The sequence below is a fragment of the Borostomias antarcticus genome (assembly GCF_949987555.1).
Source record: "Borostomias antarcticus genome assembly, chromosome: 7".
NCBI lineage: Eukaryota > Metazoa > Chordata > Actinopteri > Stomiiformes > Stomiidae > Borostomias > Borostomias antarcticus.
The window spans coordinates 26,484,296-26,504,529 of NC_140240.1; the positions used below are offsets into that span (position 1 = coordinate 26,484,296).

At 45.8% G+C, this 20,234-nt stretch overlaps 3 protein-coding genes across 3 annotated transcripts; 1 reads left to right on the plus strand and 2 right to left on the minus strand.

The window, feature by feature from the left end:
- Positions 1-815: 815 nt before the first annotated feature.
- Positions 816-5,709, minus strand: rab3da (RAB3D, member RAS oncogene family, a). The gene is made up of 5 exons (XM_084440718.1): positions 5,597-5,709; positions 3,842-4,078; positions 1,929-2,047; positions 1,615-1,739; positions 816-1,064 (listed from the first exon to the last, which is right to left on the minus strand). Exons 2-5 carry the CDS (start codon positions 4,076-4,078, stop codon positions 877-879), a joined length of 669 nt encoding a protein of 222 aa, XP_084296844.1. The 5' UTR covers positions 5,597-5,709; the 3' UTR covers positions 816-876.
- Positions 5,682-8,911, minus strand: pld6 (phospholipase D family, member 6; the record flags this gene model as incomplete). Its single annotated transcript, XM_084441413.1, has 4 exons — positions 5,682-5,786; positions 7,130-7,374; positions 8,299-8,528; positions 8,724-8,911. The coding sequence occupies 4 exons, from the start codon at positions 8,909-8,911 to the stop codon at positions 5,682-5,684; spliced, it is 768 nt and encodes a 255-aa protein (XP_084297539.1).
- A 3,126-nt stretch (positions 8,912-12,037) lies between these two features.
- Positions 12,038-18,618, plus strand: LOC311311791 (transcription elongation factor 1 homolog). The gene is made up of 4 exons (XM_084441558.1): positions 12,038-12,087; positions 12,436-12,572; positions 12,657-12,727; positions 16,868-18,618. Exons 2-4 carry the CDS (start codon positions 12,457-12,459, stop codon positions 16,930-16,932), a joined length of 252 nt encoding a protein of 83 aa, XP_084297684.1. The 5' UTR covers positions 12,038-12,087; positions 12,436-12,456; the 3' UTR covers positions 16,933-18,618.
- The last annotated feature ends 1,616 nt before the right edge of the window (positions 18,619-20,234 follow it).

Here is a 20,234-nt window from a genome sequence, read left to right on the forward strand (position 1 = left end):
AAACAAGTTCTCTTTTATGCCAGATCCTTCATGAGTCAATAGCTATTTCTTTGGCTCAAACAGAGCAAGTCAGGCCTATCGGTGTCAAATACAATATGGAAGATTTGGCATGTTGGTTGTTTCTGTGTTAATGTAATAGGCCTACGTAACGAAGTGTGACAGAGACGTGTCACTTTTGGCTGTTTTGACTGGCCTTGAACAAAGAAAAAGGTTCTGCGTCTCAGTGACTGACTAGATATACTGGTTGTAAACTGGGAGGGTGCCGTCTCAACACCTGTAGGCCTGTTGTCCCGAATAGTCAAAAATGCAGCTCGAGTGCAAAACGGGGCAGCTGTGTCCATATCACTGCAGCGTCTTCAATATCCACAGGAGGGCGGCAAAGCACATATAATCATTCCACATTCAGCCCGCAACCATTCAAAACAATGCATTCATATATATACAGAAGGGTTTGGGTGATGGTGCCCGTGTGTGTGTGTGTGTGTGTGTGTATACATTCCAAACAGAAAACACCAATGCGCCGAAGCAGAATTATCATATACAATCTAACACAGCTTTCCTTTAACACAAAATACAGAAACATACCCAAGCCTGTATAATAACATAGGCTACTTGACAACTGGTCCTTGGCGCTTTATGTCACACTTAATACAGAATTGCTGTGGTCTGTTAAATAAATGGTAAAAAGATGACAAAGACGATAAAATGAGTTCCCAGCTGGGAGCGGGGTAGGGAGAACTGATTGAGAACTGAGAGCCGAGGAGAGATAGGAGCAAGAATAATATTATTACATACATTCACAATGCTAGATTTTTGGCAATTGAATATGTGTGTGTGTGTGCGCGTGTGTGTATACTCTGTGAGTTTAAGGTGTTATCAGCAGGAGCAGCCACCCTGGCTGTCAGGGGGCGTGTCTTGTAGGCTAGAGCCCTTGTGATTGGCCGTGGGGCTGGCGTCTCCGTTCATGCTGTCATTCATCTTGTCACAGATGACGTCAACCAGCCGATCAAACACCTGCTTCACATTGACGTTGTCTTTGGCACTGGCCTCGAAGAACTGGAAACCTAGTGCAGCAGAGAGAGAGAGAGAGGGGGAGGGAGGGAGAGAGAGGGAGAGAAAGAGAGGGGGGAAGTGGGAGGGAGAGAGTGGGAGGGAGGGAGAGAGAGAGGGAGAGAGAAAGAGAGGGGGTGGGAGGGAGAGAGAGAGAGAGAGAGAGGGAGAGAGTGGGAGGGAGAGAGTGGGAGGGAGGGAGAGAGAGAGGGAGAGAGAAAGAGAGGGGGGGTGGGAGGGAGGGAGAGAGAGAGAGGGAGGGAGAGAGAGAGGTAGAGGAGGAGGGAGAGAGGGAAAGCGGGAGCAAGGGAGAGAGAGAGGAGAGAGAGAAAGAGGGAGGGAAAGAGAAAAATGAGTGGTTGCAAAAAGCAACAGATGGTTTTAGTGGTGTGTGATTGGGCATGTTTATGGTCTGGGTGTCTGTAGTGAATTTGTTTTACAAAGCTGTGCATGCGTGCATTCGTGTGTGTGTTTGCGTGCGCGCGGCCACTCTTGTGTTTGTACAGTATGCCGCGTGTACGAGCGCGTGTGTGTGCGGGCGCGCGCGTGTGTGTGTTTGCTAACCCAGCTCCCCAGCTAGCCTCTCCCCGTCCTCTGTGGGGACCAGCCTGTCGTCCTCCAGGTCACACTTGTTCCCCACCAGGATGACCTGGGCGTTGTCCCACGAGTACGTCTTGATCTGGGTCGCCCTGGAGGCCGGGAACACACAACAATTTGAACGCCAAACAGAGCTAACCCTTCCTCGCGCAAGGTATTAAAGCGTCCCCCGAGGTCCGCGCTTGTTGATCTCTTATGATAGGCTGGGACAAGTCCGCTAGAGCCGGTCCTGGACAAGGTAGGCGACCTCGGACTTGTGGGAGATCGCAACTGCTACTCACCAGTCCTGCACGGCGTAGAAGGACTCCTGGCTGGTGATGTCATACATGAGCAGGAAGCCCATGGCCCCCCGGTAGTACGCTGTGGTGATGGTCCGGTACCTCTCCTGACCTGCCGTGTCCTGTCGCCATGGAGACGCGCACGTGCGAGAGAGAGAGAGAGAGAGAGAGAGAGAGAGAGAGAGAGAGCCGCGTTAGTCGCGAGCTAAAGCGCCTGACTCCAAGACTCGCCCTCCCTCCCTCCCTCCCTCCCTCCCTCCCACACAGCAAATAAGTGATCCGCCGGAGGAACCAGCTCTGCGGCCGGCCAAATGAACGAGCGGCTGGCAGACGGCCGAACCAAACAGAAGCCGGCGAGCCGCGAAGTGCGCAAACGCGCGGTTAAAAGCCCCGCCGCGCGCCGTGGGATAGGGGCTTCACGGCACAGAACAGTCAAGTGTCAGGCACTGCGTCCAAACTTAACAAAACACTCACTCAAAATGACACGCCACATGTAGGGAACGTGAAGGGTTATAATGAGCGTCATGCACCTTCCTTTCTTAAAGGGTAGAGAGAAGCGAATCATTAACTCTACCTCCCTCCCTCCCTCCCTCCCTCGGCTCAGAGGAAAATACCCCCCTCCCTCTCCCACCTCCCTCTTCCCGGCATATCTCTGCCACCACCACGCCCTGTAAGTAGGCTATGCCCGGCAGCACAATGGCGGCCGAGGACACAGACACACACCAGGCCCGATGATGATGGCGATGACTAAGCCAGCCTCCGACAGGGGCTTATACACCCTGTCCCGTGTGGCTCCGCGTACTGTCAGGCCCAGCGTTCTCCCAGGGAAGAAGGTGAAAAGGATATGGGCGTTACAGCGCTACAATTCAGAAATGAAAAATGCCCACAGGCCCCGTGCTCTCAGAAATTAAAAATGCCCACAGGCCCCGTGCTCTCAGAAATTAAAAATGCCCACAGGCCCCGTGCTCTGTTGTGGAAGGCGGCGCTCTTCAATCTATTGTCTAATCGTTCTATTAATACATCCATGTCTTCAATACACGAAGCACACTTATATCCAATCTGAGACCTGAGCCGAACGATATTACACTAGTTCGGATGTTCAGCGACAGGAATTATGAGCGATCTCCTCAGGGCAGAAGGTTAATTACAAACACGGCTCATGTCGACGTAGGCCTACTCATCGACGGCGCGTCACTTGCAACGAAGACAGCGGGGAGAGTGTGTAGGCTACAACTCCACTCATTCTAATTGAATCCCGACTGACGCGCAGTCATAAACGCGTCCCCAGTGTCAGGCCGCGTGGTCAGCATTTTTTCGGACAGGCTCGTCCCTCATTCGCGCGGTTGCCCGGGCGATGTTTGACATCATTGTGTTATTCACTAGCGAGACGGACGGGTGGATTTCGACAGGCGCACGCGACGCAGGCACTACTGTGCAATTTTTCTTACAGTGAAGTTGAGTCTCCCGAGGCCAGATGCCATGTCGAATATGAACGATATTTAACAAAGAGAGATCCTAAAAGTTTTTGGAGGCCGAGTGTGGGCCCACCTTTCCGTTAGCAAACATCCGTCTCACTCAGAGCACCGTGGAGTCTGGTTATCTGCTCAATTTCCTTCCCCTCTCAACTCCGGTGTGAGCTGTGTGCTACAATCTCAACAAACGCTGGGCAGACATACTGTACCAGGCAAAAACACACATATTCACAACGAAACAACAAATCACACACAATTCTTGATGCACACGCACCTACAGTAGCCTACATTGCATAGCCAGACACACCGAACACACACACACACACACACAGACTGACAAGTCAGACAGACACAATTGTGCACATACACTTCACACACACACTTCACACACACACACACACACACACACACACACACACACACACACACGCGCCTCCCACTCACCCAGATCTGCAGCTTGACCCTCTTCTCGTTGCGGTAGACCGTCTTGACTTTGAAGTCGATGCCCACGGTGCTGACGAAGGCGGAGGTGAAGGAGTCATCGGCGTAGCGAAACAGGAAGCTGGTCTTCCCTACGCTGCTGTTGCCGATGATCAGCAGCTTGAACATGTAGTCGAAGTTCTGGTCGGACGCATCCTTCTGGGCCTGGGTCTGCTGGCCCGGGTCACTCGCCAGCGCCATCTAGAGGGGGTGAGTCAGGGCACGGCCAGTGAGGAGACGAACAGGCGCGTGGCTCACTAGAAGAAGGGTTTGAGAGTTCTGTGTTGTGGTTTCAGCTACTGGACATGAGGCATGAGCATACAGACACACTGTGACATTGTGTAATTTAATATGGAAAGCGTATATGAAATTAAATGATAAGGTAAAGTGCGCCTCATATGATAATGTCTGTCCTACCCTCCATACTTCCCCCTCTCCATCTCTCTCCATCCATCCACCCATCCATCTCTCCACTGGTTCCTGCTCCATGAATTCTAGCCAGTGCATTCTTTCCTCCTTTCATCCTCCCATCCTCTCTCTGCCCCCCCCCCCCTCTCTCTTTCCATCCATCCATCGTCTCTACGCTGGTACCATCCTGGGCCATAAACCATGGCCCGTACTATACCATGCTCCTCCTTCAATATTTCATCCACCCCACCCCACCCCCATCCCTCCAACGGCTGGCCTGGGTGCACCGCCTCAGGGACGCTGAACCAGAGCTCTCCCCCTGATTACAGCGGTTCCCCTGGAGACCAGCTCGGCACAAATCCACCACGGCCATAAACACACAAACACACAGGGGAGAGAGAGGGAGAGGGAGAGAGAGGGAGAGGGAGAGCAGGAGACAGGGAGAGAGAGGGAGAGAGGGATCGAGAGAGAGAGATAGAAAAAGGGAGAGAGAGAGAGAGGGAGGTGTTAGACAGTTAAAAAAAAAACATTGTGCTGCCAAAACTACACTCACTGAACAGTGTGTCAGTACCAGTCTCTATCCTGCACCAAAATCCTTAGCAAATATTTGGAGAGCACAATTGCCCTGATCATGGTGACCTGCTGAAAGTATGGCTTCTTCTTGTTGATCATACATGGGCGTGTAATACTATTCTGCAGTGCAAACACAATAAACCACTATATTTTCATTGCATTTACTCAGCCATCGAAGCGTACCTTAACCCTAGTTTACCAAGGGCTGTGGCCCTGACGATCAAGGCAGTCACAGTAGAGCTTAACAGTTAAGGTGTGTTACAATATGATGGTGTCTCAGGCGCAGGTGACCTAAGGACGCTCGTACAACCTGTGATGCTTAGGACGTATAGTAGCCTATAGTCTGTAGGCGCAATTACAGGCAATGCCGTTTGTGAAGAGGTGCAGAGACCTATTTCTCTTGACAACAGTTATAACTGTTCACGGAACAGATATAGCGGTCCATGCAACTGTCATGTAAAGCTTGTTGAATCATAGGAAAACTGGTTCAGACAATGGTGTACTTGTATGCTGTTTTCATTGTAATGCAGCTTCAGCATCACAATCAGCCACATTAGTCTTAATAGATTAAATAAGATCTGAATTCATAGAAATAACCGCAGCACAAGTCAATATTCTGCGTGGCCTATCTTTTTAGTGGCTAGCTAGTCCATATGGTTACCATATGGCCATTCGGTTGATAAGCCTACTTCGTTCACCTGTCGATCAAATGGAAATGTAGCTTATCTTTATTCTTACCTTTTCCAATTGCGCGCTGTAAGCGGACAACTAGCTTTTCAAAGCTTTGCCTCGGAATAATTGTGGGATCCTTCTTTTGTCCAGTTTACTCCGTCCACTCTCGATCCTCGGGTATACTCTGGCGCTCCCGCTGCTCCTGCCTGTTAACAGCGCTGCTGCCGGCTCTTCCCCTCGACTCCCCGACGTTGGGCTGCGGAAGTGTGCCAATGCTGCGTGTGTTAACAGGCACGAGCAGCAGTGCATCGACGTTCACTCATACAGCATTTACAAAATACTAGCCTACTGTGCAATAGGCTTTGTAGCCTAATGATCAAATTGGTAACGCGCCAAAAAGCGGATTGCTTTAAGCAATATGGCTCATTCATTGCTACTTCAGGGCGTTGTTGCGCCATGCTCCCCATACAATCAACAAGTCTATTCATAAATGTCACAGCATACTAGGTCTACTGTACAGCTCCGTGCGCATAGGCTAATGCATGATGCATTGTCAACCATAGTGAACCATTTTAATCTTATTTTCCCAGCTATTTCAACGTTGGGCAAAAATAAATATTAAAAATATTATTAAATAAATAATAATAAAATATTTTCATATTAATATGCGACTTTAGGCTGCACGGAGTAAGAAACATCAGCTCATGTATCACACTCTGATGACAGCTCAAACGTTGCATAATAATAGTTTTCGTTGAATTGCAGCCCATGTAACTACAATCATACTGTGTTTGTATGATTTGTTTTTATCCGTCTCCTTTTATGTAAAGCACTATGTGCTACACTGATTTGTATGTGCTATATAAATAAAATTACATTGACAATCCCTACAGCAGACCTGCCCACCCAGAGTCTTGACAGCAGGAGGCATCAGTAGGCCTAGAGCAGCTATGGTCAACATTGAGCATTATTCAGAGTTTGGCTCCTGCTTCCCATGGGCACCTGTAAATCTTATTCAACAGCACGAGAGAACGTGCAGCCCCAGGGCACCGAGGATAAAATTACAGCCGAGTGGATGAAAGGGGTTTCTATCGGAGCAGCTGGGTGAGACACGATAAACATCACAATCCCTGAGAACAGTGTATTTTATTGCATTGCTAGCAAAGAGCATCGCTTTTCTGGAACAGAAGACGAACTAAGTTCACACATTAATTTCTAACTTTAATAACCCACTCTATGCACTTTTAAAAAGAGAACTTAGAAGTTGTATCAAGTGATGTGGAAGGCAAACACACACACAGTACAAATTAAAGTAGCTTACAGCATATACTGTCACTCTCCATTCAATTTGTCCTAACTTAAAACTACTCATGAAACAATATAAAACAACATAAAACATGTAACACTATGTTGTAACACTGTGATACATAAGTTAAATATAAAACTAGACTACACCATGCAGTGCCCTAATTCTTCATCATACACTTCCCCAGTCTTTAATCTACTGCTAAAGAACTATGTAGCTACAGTAATCAATTCCGGGAGCTTCTAACACTACATTGAACAGGCCACAGATGAGTCAGTCAATAGGCCCTTGACTGGCCTCTCTGTGATGGAGGGCGGGTATATGCGCCGGGCCGGATCGTTGACGTCCCAGAGTCTCTGAAACTCTTGGGCGAAGGGCCGGACCAGGTCCGGCTCCTCAGTGACCAGGACGTTCTCCTTGTTGCTCTGGACGGCGGTCAGCGTCCAGTTGAGGGAGCCAGTGACCAGGCGGCGGCCGTCCATGACGGCGAACTTGTGGTGCATGTGCACGGAGTCGGAGTCGCAGCGCACGCATATGCCTTGGGAAGGAAGGGGGAGGAGTTAGGAAGGAGAGGGAGCCAAAGCATAAATGGACTTCTTGTCAGGTTGCCAATCCGTTAGTGCTTGTGTTGCTTTAATTAAATTGAAAGTGGGATGCAATTAAGACAGAGGAAGAAAGAGAGAGAGGAACATGGAGAGAGGGAGAGAGAAAGAGAGACACAGAGGAACATGGAGAGAGAGAGAGAGACAGAGAGAGACAGAGAAAGAGGATGTGGAGAGAGAGAGAGAGAGAGAGAGAGAGAGAGAGAGAGACAGAGGAACATGGAGAGAGAGAGAGACAGAGAGAGACAGAGAAAGAGAGAAAGAGGATGTGGAGAGAGAGAGAGAGAGAGAGAGAGAAACAGAGACGTCGAGTGAGAAAGAGTAAAAGAGAGACAGAGGGACACAGAGAGAAAGAGGGAGGTAGACAGACAGAAAGAGAAAGAGACAGACGGACATCTGTCGAGAGCATGCCGCCAGAATCAGTCACCGAGAGGAAGGCTTTCTGTGAGTCATGGGGAGAGCCTGGTGAGCCCCCGCCCCCCCCCCCCCCACCCGTCACCAGGCAGTTCTCATCGGACCCTCTATTCATCACCAGGGGAACCAGGTGGCCGCTGGCAACGCCTCTCGCTGTTTTGTTACAGGAGTGATGGACAGATCTGGAGGCGGAGCATGACAATCCTCATCTGTCCCACATCCCCGTCAAAAGGATGCCACAACACGGCCCTAGCAAAACAATCATTGCAAATTTCTAAGTTGCAATATGGATTCCAGAGTTGCGTATGGTTACGCTTTCGCGTGTAGCAACTACGTACGCCGCAACCAGCCTACGTTTCCCAGAGTTCCGTCTTTTGCCAAGATACAGGACCTCTGTGTTGTTTTATTCTCTACGTTCATCGCGCCGATCAAAATGGCGCCGCTACCTGCTTTGCGAAGGGCCCCTATCTGGGAGCCGGTGATCAAAGCGTAGTCCCAGTCTGCGATCACGCGGACGGCCAGGCCCCTGCCGTGGAGCGTCTGCACGGCGCGACTCAGCTCCAGGTTGGAGAAGGAGAACACGCACAGGTCCAGGGAGGAGGAGGCCGACAGGAGGTGGCGGAGGAGGCGAGAAAAGGAGGTCTCCACGCCATGGCGTAGCGGACAGGGGCAGGGCCTGGAGGAGAGAGAGTGGGAGAGAGCGAGGAAGGGAGAGAAATTAGTGGAAAATATTCATGGTAAATAATCAACGCTAAGGCGTGGGTCTGTCGTGGGTCTGTCGTGGGTCGTCATCATCAGCTAGGCCTACACTGTTGCCTACGCTACTGTTACCATCAATAGAATAGATCAAGAAATAGATGGGGATTCTCACAATGAGGGAGGTGTAAAGAGATGCTCCACACAGGCCACCTCGGAGGGGAAAAAGAAGACCTCTTTGAGGGGCCCTCGGGTGCCTCGCCAGGGCCAGAGACGACGGGTGAGCCAGCCAAGACACTCCACACTCAGTGTGAGGACCACAGCGCACACACCCACTAACTTCACAGTATTCACCACTGACATCTGTTGAGGGAAGAGGAGGAGATGGTGTGAAACGTTGATGTTGTATATCGACTTTCATTTCGGTAGAGCTTGAACTGCATTATGAGGCTGGTACAGACAACATACATGCAATCTTTGTTGTGAACTTTTCTTTAGTTTAAGGTGAGAAAGAGGTTGGGATAAGCAGCAGGGCTAGTGGCTAACTGGTCACACACTCGGACCTTATTGTGGTGCTAACTGGCTGGCTAGCCAACAGCACACCGGTACTTTTCGTGGACTTTTGAGAGGTGCACACTAACCTTTGAAGTTGGAGCAACACGTTTTTTACAAGCACATTCTCTAAAGTAACACTGCGTATTAGTATGCACATATTTCATTTTAATGTTTTTGCAACTAGGCAAGCAATGTTCATTTAAAAACAAAAAAAAAGTAGATACATGCCAATACGGGGCCTTCCAGACGAGGATGCACGCTGAATATTCAAAACGTAGGGGAGAACCGGGTCAAAAGTCGCGCGGGACCAAAGTCGCGTTGCCATTTTCTCCAGAATGACTGGACCTGCAATCACGTGGTTAAACATGCCTGCCCATATTACCGTGTACGAGCTCCTTTCAAATTTTGGGCGCGATCGCAGCATATTTGACGGAGAGAACGACGGAAAACCACTTTTGCCCCATATAAGTAAAATAATGGTCTCATAAGCATTTTTCGATTGTAAAATTGTGTTCACTTGTATTAGTTTGCAAACATATGCACTTTTCTTAGCACATCTGCTGGCTACATTATAGCATAGGTTTCAAGTTTCGTGCGATCAAGTCGTGCCTGCAAGCCAGGGAGAAACATGGATGTATTATATAAACTGGATACAGCCACTCCATTCACTGGCCGCTATCAACAATGAAGCCCTATTGAACCGCGCCATCTTGGCAAAATTTGTAGTCATTTGACTATTTCCGGTTACTTTTGACTTGCGCAGTTGTGCTTTTCTGGCCTTCCGGTTACTTTTGACTTGCGCAGTTGAGCTTCTCTGGCCGACGCGCGTCCACGAAAAAGTTCACATTTTTTAATGAAAATGACCACAAGACAACCTCCTGTGCATAGTTGAAATGGTAGTGGGATACGGTGATAAACTGGAGTGATCATTTGACAGCAATTATTAGCCTTTTCCAGGAATGGACAGAAATGGGATATTTTTAGAATAACAGGAATTTATTCACATACAATGTAAAGGAGTTGATGTGTAGCATGAAGATGAAACGATACACTGAGTTTGGGTGTTTTCAGTCAACGTTGGCGTTGACCGCTTCCAGCTATCGAATGGCCGACTGGTGTAAGATGGATAGCCTAACGTTAGAGAGATAAATGTAGGCTATGGTTATGTTAATAAAGCTAACAATGATGTTGTAACATGCATGCAGCACTGCCGATCTGATCTGAACGATTGATTCATTATTACCATGGATCGGTATTGGGATTGATCAAGGGCGAGTGTGAAATAGCAGCCACGAACTCAGCGGGTTTTCCGAGATGCGGTAGCCGCGGCCAGAGCTCCTGCTGGCGGGGAGTGAAGCTCTTCAACTCGCCTGTCACTGGCTCCCTGGAGGAATTTAGCCTGGCTGCAATAACGTTATCGCGAACGGAATGAATACCATCTACTAGCAAACAAAACATGTTCAATTATATTTAACTTGTTAAAACTAAGATGCCAGGATCAAAAAATAATTTCTCCAATTGATATATTTGACAAAAACAGGTTAATATGCAAGCCGGTTTTCATTGCTAAATCAAAGCGGGGAGAGCCGGGAACGCGCGTCTACATTTCAGAGAAATGTGAACTTTTTCGTGGACGCGCGTCGGCCAGAGAAGCTCAACTGCGCAAGTCAAAAGTAACCGGAAATAGCCAAGTGACTACAAATCTAGCCAAGATGGCGCGGTTCAATAGGCCTTCACTTTAGATTTCGATTCCTGGGGGCTTGGGGAGAAATGACAGGAGACCGTGGCGGGGCAGAAGTCGCGTCCCGTAGAGGGACAGAAGTCGCGTTGTGATGGCTTAGAACCAGAGGGGTGCGCGAGTGACATTTGGGCAGAATGAACAGGTCAAATGAAAGCTCTCTTAAAGATCTTTCTAATGCTATCGACCAACTTTGTATGCAGATTATCACTTACCTATAGCCTAAATGTTGTGGAGAAGCAGACGCAACTTGATGTGATAAATTGACATTTCACTTCGAGCGAACGCACTGGCAACTGACTGGTAAGGGTCTCCGCGCGCACCTGGATAAGTGAGGTCAACTAGGGGTGGTCTTTCCTGAAAGGATGATAGCTGATAGGCTGTTAAATTCCTGGAAGAAAGACAACTCATAGGCTGTTATATTCAAGTGGAAACGAGACAAGGAAATGACTAGTGCAGACTAACCATTCGTCTAATAAATTATTTCCTGCCGATAGGCTATCCTATCGCCAAACATTGCTGTTAACCCCGCATTATTTCTATGGATTTTGAACCTATAACATTGATTACTTTGATACAAACATGATATTATGTCTAATAATACATTCGTTGAAAGTAAAGAGAATTACATGCCCAAAAAACAGAGATAGGACACATTTTGCAGCCGTGCGACGTTTGCCCCTCTCCTATGAGACTTCTGTCCCGCTCGGAAGGGACAAATGTCGCATTGCACTCGGTCCGTTCTCGCCCTATTTATGTTAAGCTCTTATATCCTAGCACGAAACTTACAGTTGATAATAGTGAAGGACATGTGCAAGTTGTGTGTCATAACATGTGGAATCTCTATCTCTATTAATTTCGGAGTAAATGGAATCAAACCAAAAAGTGCGACTTTTGACCCGGTTCTCCCCTACTCTTCTCATTTTGGATTACAGTATATTAGCATAGACTATATCTGGAAAGAACATGCTTTTGTACTTACACTTGCACTAAACGTTGTATATTTCCAACAACGTTTGACACATGCGATGGTCTTCTGTCGCCACCTTGTGGAATCCCTTCAAGACTCGGTCCGTGGGCGTCATTCACTGTCAAACACTGACTGACGTGTTGTAAACCAATGGGCAGCAAAGACCGGCAGGCATTCCGCCAATCACAACTATACAATATATGCACGTCAACTTCCGGATCTTGCGAAAGGACTTCCTCCTTATCTAAAGCCGAAACGTGTGTTTTCTACTGAAAGGTAAACAAACATAGTAACTGTTTAATATCTACATTATTCTTATGCAGTTGGTCGTACGCCATAATGTACTCATCAACATAATTTTAGCTAGCAATTAAGTTAATAGACCGAAAATGTAGACGACTAGACATCAATATCATTACCAAAGCTAGCTTGTCTTTAGCCAGCTTGCTATGTAGCTAGCTAGCTTAGCTGCATAGCCCATTAGACGTGCAGTAGATAATAGGGCTAATCAACAATATTACATTGTTGCCATACACGTAGTTAGCTTGGTGTAGTTATCATATTGAAATTATGTAGTGTAACGTTATGATTGCCCTGTGATTTCCCTGTTGTTGTGTATGACAGAGTTTGCTCCACGTGACTGCAATGGGCCGCCGCAAGTCGAAGAGAAAGCCTCCTCCCAAGAAGAAGTTGACTGGGGATCTGGACTCCCAGTTCACTTGTCCATTCTGCAATCACGAAAAATCATGTGATGTGAAAATGTAAGAAGCTACAGTACAATGAGATGCAGTTGAAAAACATGTTCATTGACTGATTAACAGCTGTCCTTGTTTCTCTGTCAACAGGGAAAGGAGCAGAAATACTGGGATAATATCTTGCACAGTATGCTTGGAGGAATTCCAGACCCCCATCACTTGTATCCTTTGAATACCAGTTGATCAAATATGTATGTTTGAAATCAGAGACGCATATGATTTCTGGCGCATCCGAGGACATCCTAGAGAGACATTGCCATGCCATTATCTACAGGGCCTATAAAAAGTATTCACCCCCCTTGGACTTTTTCACATTTTAAAGTGTTGCAACAAGGAATCAAAATTGATCTCATTTAGTTTCTCTGATCAACACAAAGTATCAAATAAGTAAAAATAACATTCTCTTAAATTAATTAAAAATAAACAAGTGCAAATTCGTAATATCTGCGACCACATAGAGTAGGCTACAAGCATTTTCTATCTGCCGGAATCTTCTCCTCTCTTGTCTAACTAGTGGATTAGTAAAAGCAGTGCTGCCTTTTTGTGGACATTTTTGTGGACTGACCAACCAACCGACAGAGCAAGCTAAAAACAGAAAATAATTGATTCCATAAGTATTAACCCCCCAGAGTTAAAGGGGTAGTTCAAAATTTTGAACATAGAACCTCATTTACGACTTAACCATAATGTTGTTGATTGAGCATTTTCAGCTGATTCCATGCTGTCCTTCGTTTGGGCGTTTATGGCGTGCTAGTGCCATCGAACCGAAATGGGCTTGTCATGGTTATCGGTGTTACCGGTGTTACTCAGAGTTCGGGCGTACACTGTGTATTCACCGAGTCATTACTTTAACACCGCCACACTGTTGTTTTTCGCCCCTACCGTTGTTTTACCTATTTAGTTAATTTTCTCATATCAGCGCCCACTCATCAAACTCAAACAACTGTCTGATCTGCCACGCAGCACAGAGCGGAGTCTAGACAGAGGGATCAGATTTCTGTTTCAATTCACGTGAAGAGAGTAGGGAGAGGGTAGCGGAGAGGGAGGTTATGGCTCATAGCCTCTCGTGGCTAGCTTGCTAACGTTCAGCTAACCTAGCCACCGGAGTGACAGTTGCCATAAGCTAGCTCGCTAGCTTATTCTAGCAGCCTATTCTCTCGCCTATTCTAGCAGTGTTCTGTTCATAGCAACAGCAATTTGCGGAGGCTATTTGGCTATGCCTCCATAGTTTGCCTGCAAATGCACGATAATAGTAGGGTTATAAGATCAATATTACACTCAGTCCTGTGCTTCTTTATAATCAGAATCAGTATTCATTTATTGCCATGTAGTTTTTCAACATACTAGGAATTTGCTTTGGCCATGGTGTATATTCCTAGTAGGCTATGTTGAAAAACTACATGGCAATAAACAAATTCTGATTATAAAGAAGCACAGGATCGAGTCTAACGTTTATCTTACCTTACTCTGCTCATTTACAGGCAAGCCGTGGAGGCATACAACACCCAATTCAAATACACAACAGTGCTGTACGACATAAGGCAAAAGTCTAACGTTAAAGATTAAAGTAAGCACTCTCTTTTTGTAGGCTAGACTGTTACCGATAATACCGGTGTTGTCATGTGTTTATTAGTCGGTGGGAAAAAATCCACACAGTGACAGCTAGCATTCAAATAAAACTCACTTAAACACCCAAATCAAATATGAAGACAGTCTGTTGGGGGGCTTATTAGAGTTTTTATACCATCATTTTTGAAGTCCAACTGCGGTTAAACCCTTTTTTTTGTTCGGACCTATATGGCTGTCTCTGTAAATTAGGAGTCGGAGTGATACATAACTAGCCGGCACTATTGTCTTCACAACAAGGAACAGAAGAGTGGACTATTATCAACACAACAACAAGTTACAATGGCAACATTCGAAAGGGATATGTCTGACTTGATAAGGAGTTTAGTTTATCTGGCCATCCTTACTTGTTTGGAGGGTTTATAAGTGAGTTTTCTTTGAATGCTAGCTATTTCGGGTCAGTTGTGCTAGCATTTGTATGCCATGAACGCCCGAATTAGGGACAGCATGGAATCAGCTGAAAATGTTCCCCATCAATCAACAACATTATGGGTAAGTTGTAAATGAGGCTTTATGTCCAAAATTTTGAACTATCCCTTTAATACTTAATTGAAGCACATTTGGCAGCAATTCCAGATGTGAGCTTGTTTGGCTGAGTCTCAGATCAGCTTTGCATATCTGGTCACAGCAATTGTCACCCCTTCTTCCTTGCAAAATTGCTCAAGCTCCATCAATTTGGATGGGTGCCATTGGCGAACAGCAATTTTTAAATCAAAATTGGATTGAGGTCTGGGCTTTGACTGGGTCATTCGAGGATATTTACTTCTTTTTTTTAAGCCACTCCAGTGTGGCTTATGGCTTATTGTCCTGCTGGAAGATGAATCTGCCATGTCCCAGTTCTCTTGCAGACTGCAGCAGGTTTTCATCTAGTGTCTCTGTACTTTGCTCCATTCATTTTACTGTGAGTGTATTCCAGTCCCTGCTGCAGAGAAGCATCTCCATAACCTAATGCCGCCACCACGATGCTTCACGGTAGGGATGGTGTCCTTAGGTTGTGGGGTGTCAGGCATACTGCATAGCACTTAGTGTTGAAGCCAACAAGCTACACTTTAGTCTCATCAGACCATAGAATCTTTAGAATCTCGTGAATTCTTACACTTGGACTGCCTCCCACATGCCTTCAAGCAAACTCTAGTTTTATGTGAGTTGTTTTCAACAAGGGCTCTCCTCTAGCCACTCTCCCATAACGCCCAGATTTGTGAAGTGTTGGGGCTAGTAGTTCTGTTCCTACTACTTTCCTAGTCTGCTCAGTAGACTATGAATCAAATCAAAATAGACATGCCTGCAAGAAGAGCAGCAGCTGCTTTGTTTGTTCTACTTTAGTGCAATCAGAAAAAAAAGACTTGGCTTCTTTTCAAACACAAATGGGACTCGTCCCATGGCAAGACGCCATAGTAAGCAGGGGATCTCCAGAACATTTAAAATAATGAACATTTCCTTTTTTATTTGTCATTTACCAAGTGCCAATATCAGTGGAGGAAACAGTAGTTTTCTTGTTGCGTTTGCATTTCAGTGACCACAGTGCTTGAGACCACATGAGCATAGTGGCCATGCAGACAAGTACAGTATGTGAGGTCACAAAAAAATTGGGAGGTACGCGGATGTCCGGCTCCAGCCCCCGTATCTGAACTTTGGAAATGTGATTCAGGGTCTGGAAAGGGACTCGTCTAAAGTGATCTCTTGGTTGGAATTCCAACCAGACCAATCATCATCCTTTGTATGCGTCCTTTGGTTAGGGTGATTGGTTAGGGGATGAACTAATCACTGGGGACTCCTTCGGCAACACCTATCTCGGAAAACGGCTGCAATGGGAGCTGAATAATGAAGTGAAACAAAATTGGAATTCAGCCTGTCGGTCTGAACACGGACACCCTCTGATGACGAAACGTAGGCCACGTAGACACAGAAAGTCTAACCCAGGCTTAACTCCTTCAGAGTTACCATAGGCCTCTTGGTGCCCTCTGACTATGGTCCACCTCAGCAGGTTACCTGGTTTTTGAGGACAACCCTTATTGGATATTTTCAAGAACCATGTCCCTGATTTGTCTTAGTTTGGGAATGCACTGACCAACTCTGGGATCATCCAAGGATAGGTTTATTCTGGATCTGAAATCATGTGAAAGACATCAGTTGCACGCAGGTGGACTCCATTCAACAAATTGCGACTTAGGAAGAAAAGGTTTGTGTGAGGTTATTTAGGTGTGTCATGGTAAAGGGGGTGAATGCTTATGTATTTTTTGCATCATATTTTGGTTTTTATTTCTAAAATATAAATGTCTTTTCACCGACATTTTAGAGTACTTTGTGTTTATTAGTGACTAAATGGTATGTGGTAAATGGACTGCACTTATATAGTGCTTTTACCAAAGCGCTTTACAATGGCCTCAGTCACCCATTCACACACACCAATGGCAGCAGCTGCCATGCAAGGTGCTAGCCTGCATCTTGGGGCCAGGAGGAGCTGGGATTCGAACCGCCGACCCAGCGGTCATTGGATGACTTGCTCTACCTCCTGAGATACAGCTGCCCCTAAAAACCTAAAAGACTAAAAAACGAAATTAAATTAATTTTGATTCTATGTGAATAAAATGTGAAAGGCCAATGGGGGTGAATACTTTTCATAGGCCCTGTATCATCCTTTATATCATTTATATGTCCTTACCTATTTCTCTAAGATCTGTCTGAGCCTGTGGATGTGTACAGTGATTGGATAGATGCCTGTGAGGCAGCCAACCAGTAGCCTTCACTGGGGCTGAAGTCCAATCAGAGAGGGATGCGGAGGAGTGGACATGACTCCGCCCACCTGCGCTAGTCTTCAGCCCGGACCTCTGGACCTTCAATCGCACAGTACTCCACCCTAATGACAGAAGCTGGCGCAGACCGACGCTGCGTAGTCCTGACCAGACAACTACATTTTCCTTTGTGTACGTTTAATTTATTTAAACTTTTCATCCTACAAGCTGTCTCCATGGTTACTTGGGGCGGGAAGCTGCTGCTTGGTGTTTCTGTGGTGGCGGTGGTGGTAGTCAGCTCACTAACACGCGGCTGACTTGTTTTGAAACATCACAATGTTAGGTCATTCCAAGATGGAGGTGTGTCATGTAAAGGCCTGTGCTTTGCTGCTAAGATGACCAGGAGCAACATCCTCACAATCTACACGTGCCTGCATGCTTCCATTCTTCATGTCTCTATCAGCATGGTCTCTGTCTATTTACTTCAGAAATGGGTTCAGGTCAGTGTGTTTTCATGGGACAAGGAAGAAGGAGGTTTCTAGGTAGTTTGAATGTCTGCTTTCCAGACTGTTGAGGACAAACCTGTATTTACTATATTTCACTCATGCAAACCTTAAAAGTTTTCCAACATATATTCTGTGAATAAATTGTCTTGTTTTCGAGCAGAGTCATTTTGGATAAAACGGTTTATCATGGGATAAAATACAGTAGAAATGTGTTTCTTTTAAGATAATTGCCAATTGTTTCGGAATTGGTCCCCCTTTGTAATATTCGAATGATTTTTATTTTGAAGATATCAAATAAAATAAATGTATTTAGATACTCGCAATGAGTATGTGTGTCTGTGTTTGGATTAGAATGGGATGATTATGTATCATTATGGTGGAAGTCCGTAGCAATTTTGTGGCCTTTACTCTTTATTATTTATATGAATGACTGTCAATTCCTCCAATATTTTTCAGAATATAATCTTTGCGGATGACACTAACCTGCTTTTTTCTCACAAAGATCAATTTATACTAGAATCAACTGCAAATAAGGAAATGGAGAAAGTAAATATTTGGCTTAAATGCAACAGACTTTCTCTCAACATTAAAAAGACGAACTATAGCCTATAGTGTTCCACTCCAACAAAAATAAACAAATCACAGATTCCATATGTCTGAATATAGATGGACATCAAAAGAGTAAGTACCACTAAGTTCCTGGGGGTCCACATTGATGAATATTTAAATTTCAAGTACCATATTGACCTACTTACTAAACGATTATCTGTATTCTGGTTTATTTTTTAAAATTAAGAGACTTTCTCCCACTTCCAGCGCTTCTCACTCTGTAAAGATCTTTATTCGAACCTCACTTATTATATTGTAACATCATCTGGTTCAATACTTTTCCCAGTTATTTATTGAAACTACAATCACTACAGAAGAAACAAGAAAGTTATTCGCACCATATTTTGGTCACCCTTTGGAGCTCCCACAGGTCCTCTCTTTGGCAGCTCTAAACTTCTAAAGCTTGTTGATTTGAAGGTGTTATTGAATACCTGTACTATTTACCAGGTTATTCACAAATCTAATGTCTGTCAGTGTGAGCTCATTCCTGTCTGCTATCCTCTGCACACAACACCCGAAATAAACACCTGTGGTTACAGGTAAAATCACCAGTTTTAGTGTCACGTGCGGGGGACTGCGTATATGGAATGAGTTGGGTGACAACATTAAGAGATCTCAATCCATCTCTCTCCAAGAAAAAAAAAAGAAGCAATTTCTGTCTACATATAATTAACTGACGTTCCTTGCTGCTGGGTGGTGGCTCGCTGCGGTATCCTTGGGGCTGAGATACTGCAGTGAACCTACCAGGGACTGTTCTGTCTTCTCTGTCCTGTCTTGTCATTGTAACTGTTTTTTTTGTACTGTCATGCTCTTATGTTTGTTTTTGTTTTGTTTGAATGTGAAGGTCCCCTGTCTAAAAGCAGCGTTTGCAGCTTACTTGGGGTTTCCTTTTTCCTTCATGGACATCCATTATTTCTGATCATTTGTACACCTGCTCATTTTGTATGTGTTACAAAAATGATGTTTCTACATGATTGAATAAATAAATATCGTATCGACAGTACATGTCTGTGAACAGAGCACTACCATAATACAAGCATGAAGCGCCTCCGTGTGGTTGGAGTTGAAATTACAGCCTTCATTTACTGTACCTTGGGCAGCTAAAAAGGAAAAGTGATTAAGAGAGATATTACCCATAGTAAATGACCGAATTAAGTTCACCATCCAAACACACAAGTTGTGAAGAAAAGAGTTGTGTGATAATGTGATAATAATTAGGCATATACTATATATAAGCGCATATATGTATGTAGGCCTATATAGAATTATTATATATATATATATGAGGTTTGTTTGTCCAGTGGAGAGAAAGAGAGGGAGAATAGAGCTGGGAAAAGGAATCACAATTTGTTGGTGTTACATTCAGCTGAGGACGTGTAAAGGGGGGTGGGGGTGGGGGGGGGGGATAGAAAAGGAAAATAGGGAATCATTTCGGAGGTCTATCACTCTCAAAGACACTTCAGCAGACACTTGAACGGCGCGGGTCTCCGGGTGTATTCCACCTCCCGTCCGCGTCGCCGTGCTTCCTGGACGGCCGCTCCTCCGGGCGCGGCGGGGGACGGAGGAAGGGACGGAGGAAGGGACGGAGGAAGGGACGGCGTGGTTCTCAAGTCAGAACGGACCGCTGTGGCCGGGCAAGGCAGCCGTGGGAGCTAATAGATTCGATATGGAGTGCCGCGGGTTTGCTCCGCTGCCGAGTGCGTGCCCATGCATGCGTGTGACTGTGTAGCGTGCGTGGAGCTCAGCTGGAGGTATTGGTGGAGCCGTGGAAGATGCAGAGGAGAATGATTATACAACAGAGAATGATTATCAGTTTCGCTCCATCTCTCTGCTCGCTCCTCTCTCTCTCTCTCTCTCTCTCTCGCTTTCTCTCTCTCTCACTCCATTCAGCAGGCGAGGTCAAGTGTCACTCCGTCTCTCTGTTGTCAAGGCTGCCAATCACCCACACAGCAAGCGCGCGGCAACCGTTTCCTAGGAAACAGAGGGATTCGGTTGCTAGGCACCTGGAGCTGTGCTCACAATAGTCATTTTGTTGCTTAGTCGCGCGCACACACAAACACACCCACATACACAGACGCACACACACACGAGAAACTGTAATATCAACAAGTTTGCATTGTAGGCTACATTGAAATTAATGTAATTGTATTCGGCACTAATAAATAAAGGATTTGCTTCCACAAAGCAGTCAGCTG

Coding starts and splice junctions, on each gene's coding strand:
- rab3da (XM_084440718.1), bottom strand. CDS start 4,078: ATGGCGCTGGCGAGTGACCCGGGCCAGCAGACCCAGGCCCAGAAGGAT. Junction 2,048..3,841: donor GGGTCAAGCTGCAGATCTGG/GTGAGTGGGAGG, acceptor CCATGGCGACAG/GACACGGCAGGTCAGGAGAG. Junction 1,740..1,928: donor TTCTACGCCGTGCAGGACTG/GTGAGTAGCAGT, acceptor CCCGGCCTCCAG/GGCGACCCAGATCAAGACGT.
- LOC311311791 (XM_084441558.1), top strand. CDS start 12,457: ATGGGCCGCCGCAAGTCGAAGAGAAAGCCTCCTCCCAAGAAGAAGTTG. Junction 12,573..12,656: donor AAATCATGTGATGTGAAAAT/GTAAGAAGCTAC, acceptor CTCTGTCAACAG/GGAAAGGAGCAGAAATACTG. Junction 12,728..16,867: donor ATTCCAGACCCCCATCACTT/GTATCCTTTGAA, acceptor TATTTCTCTAAG/ATCTGTCTGAGCCTGTGGAT.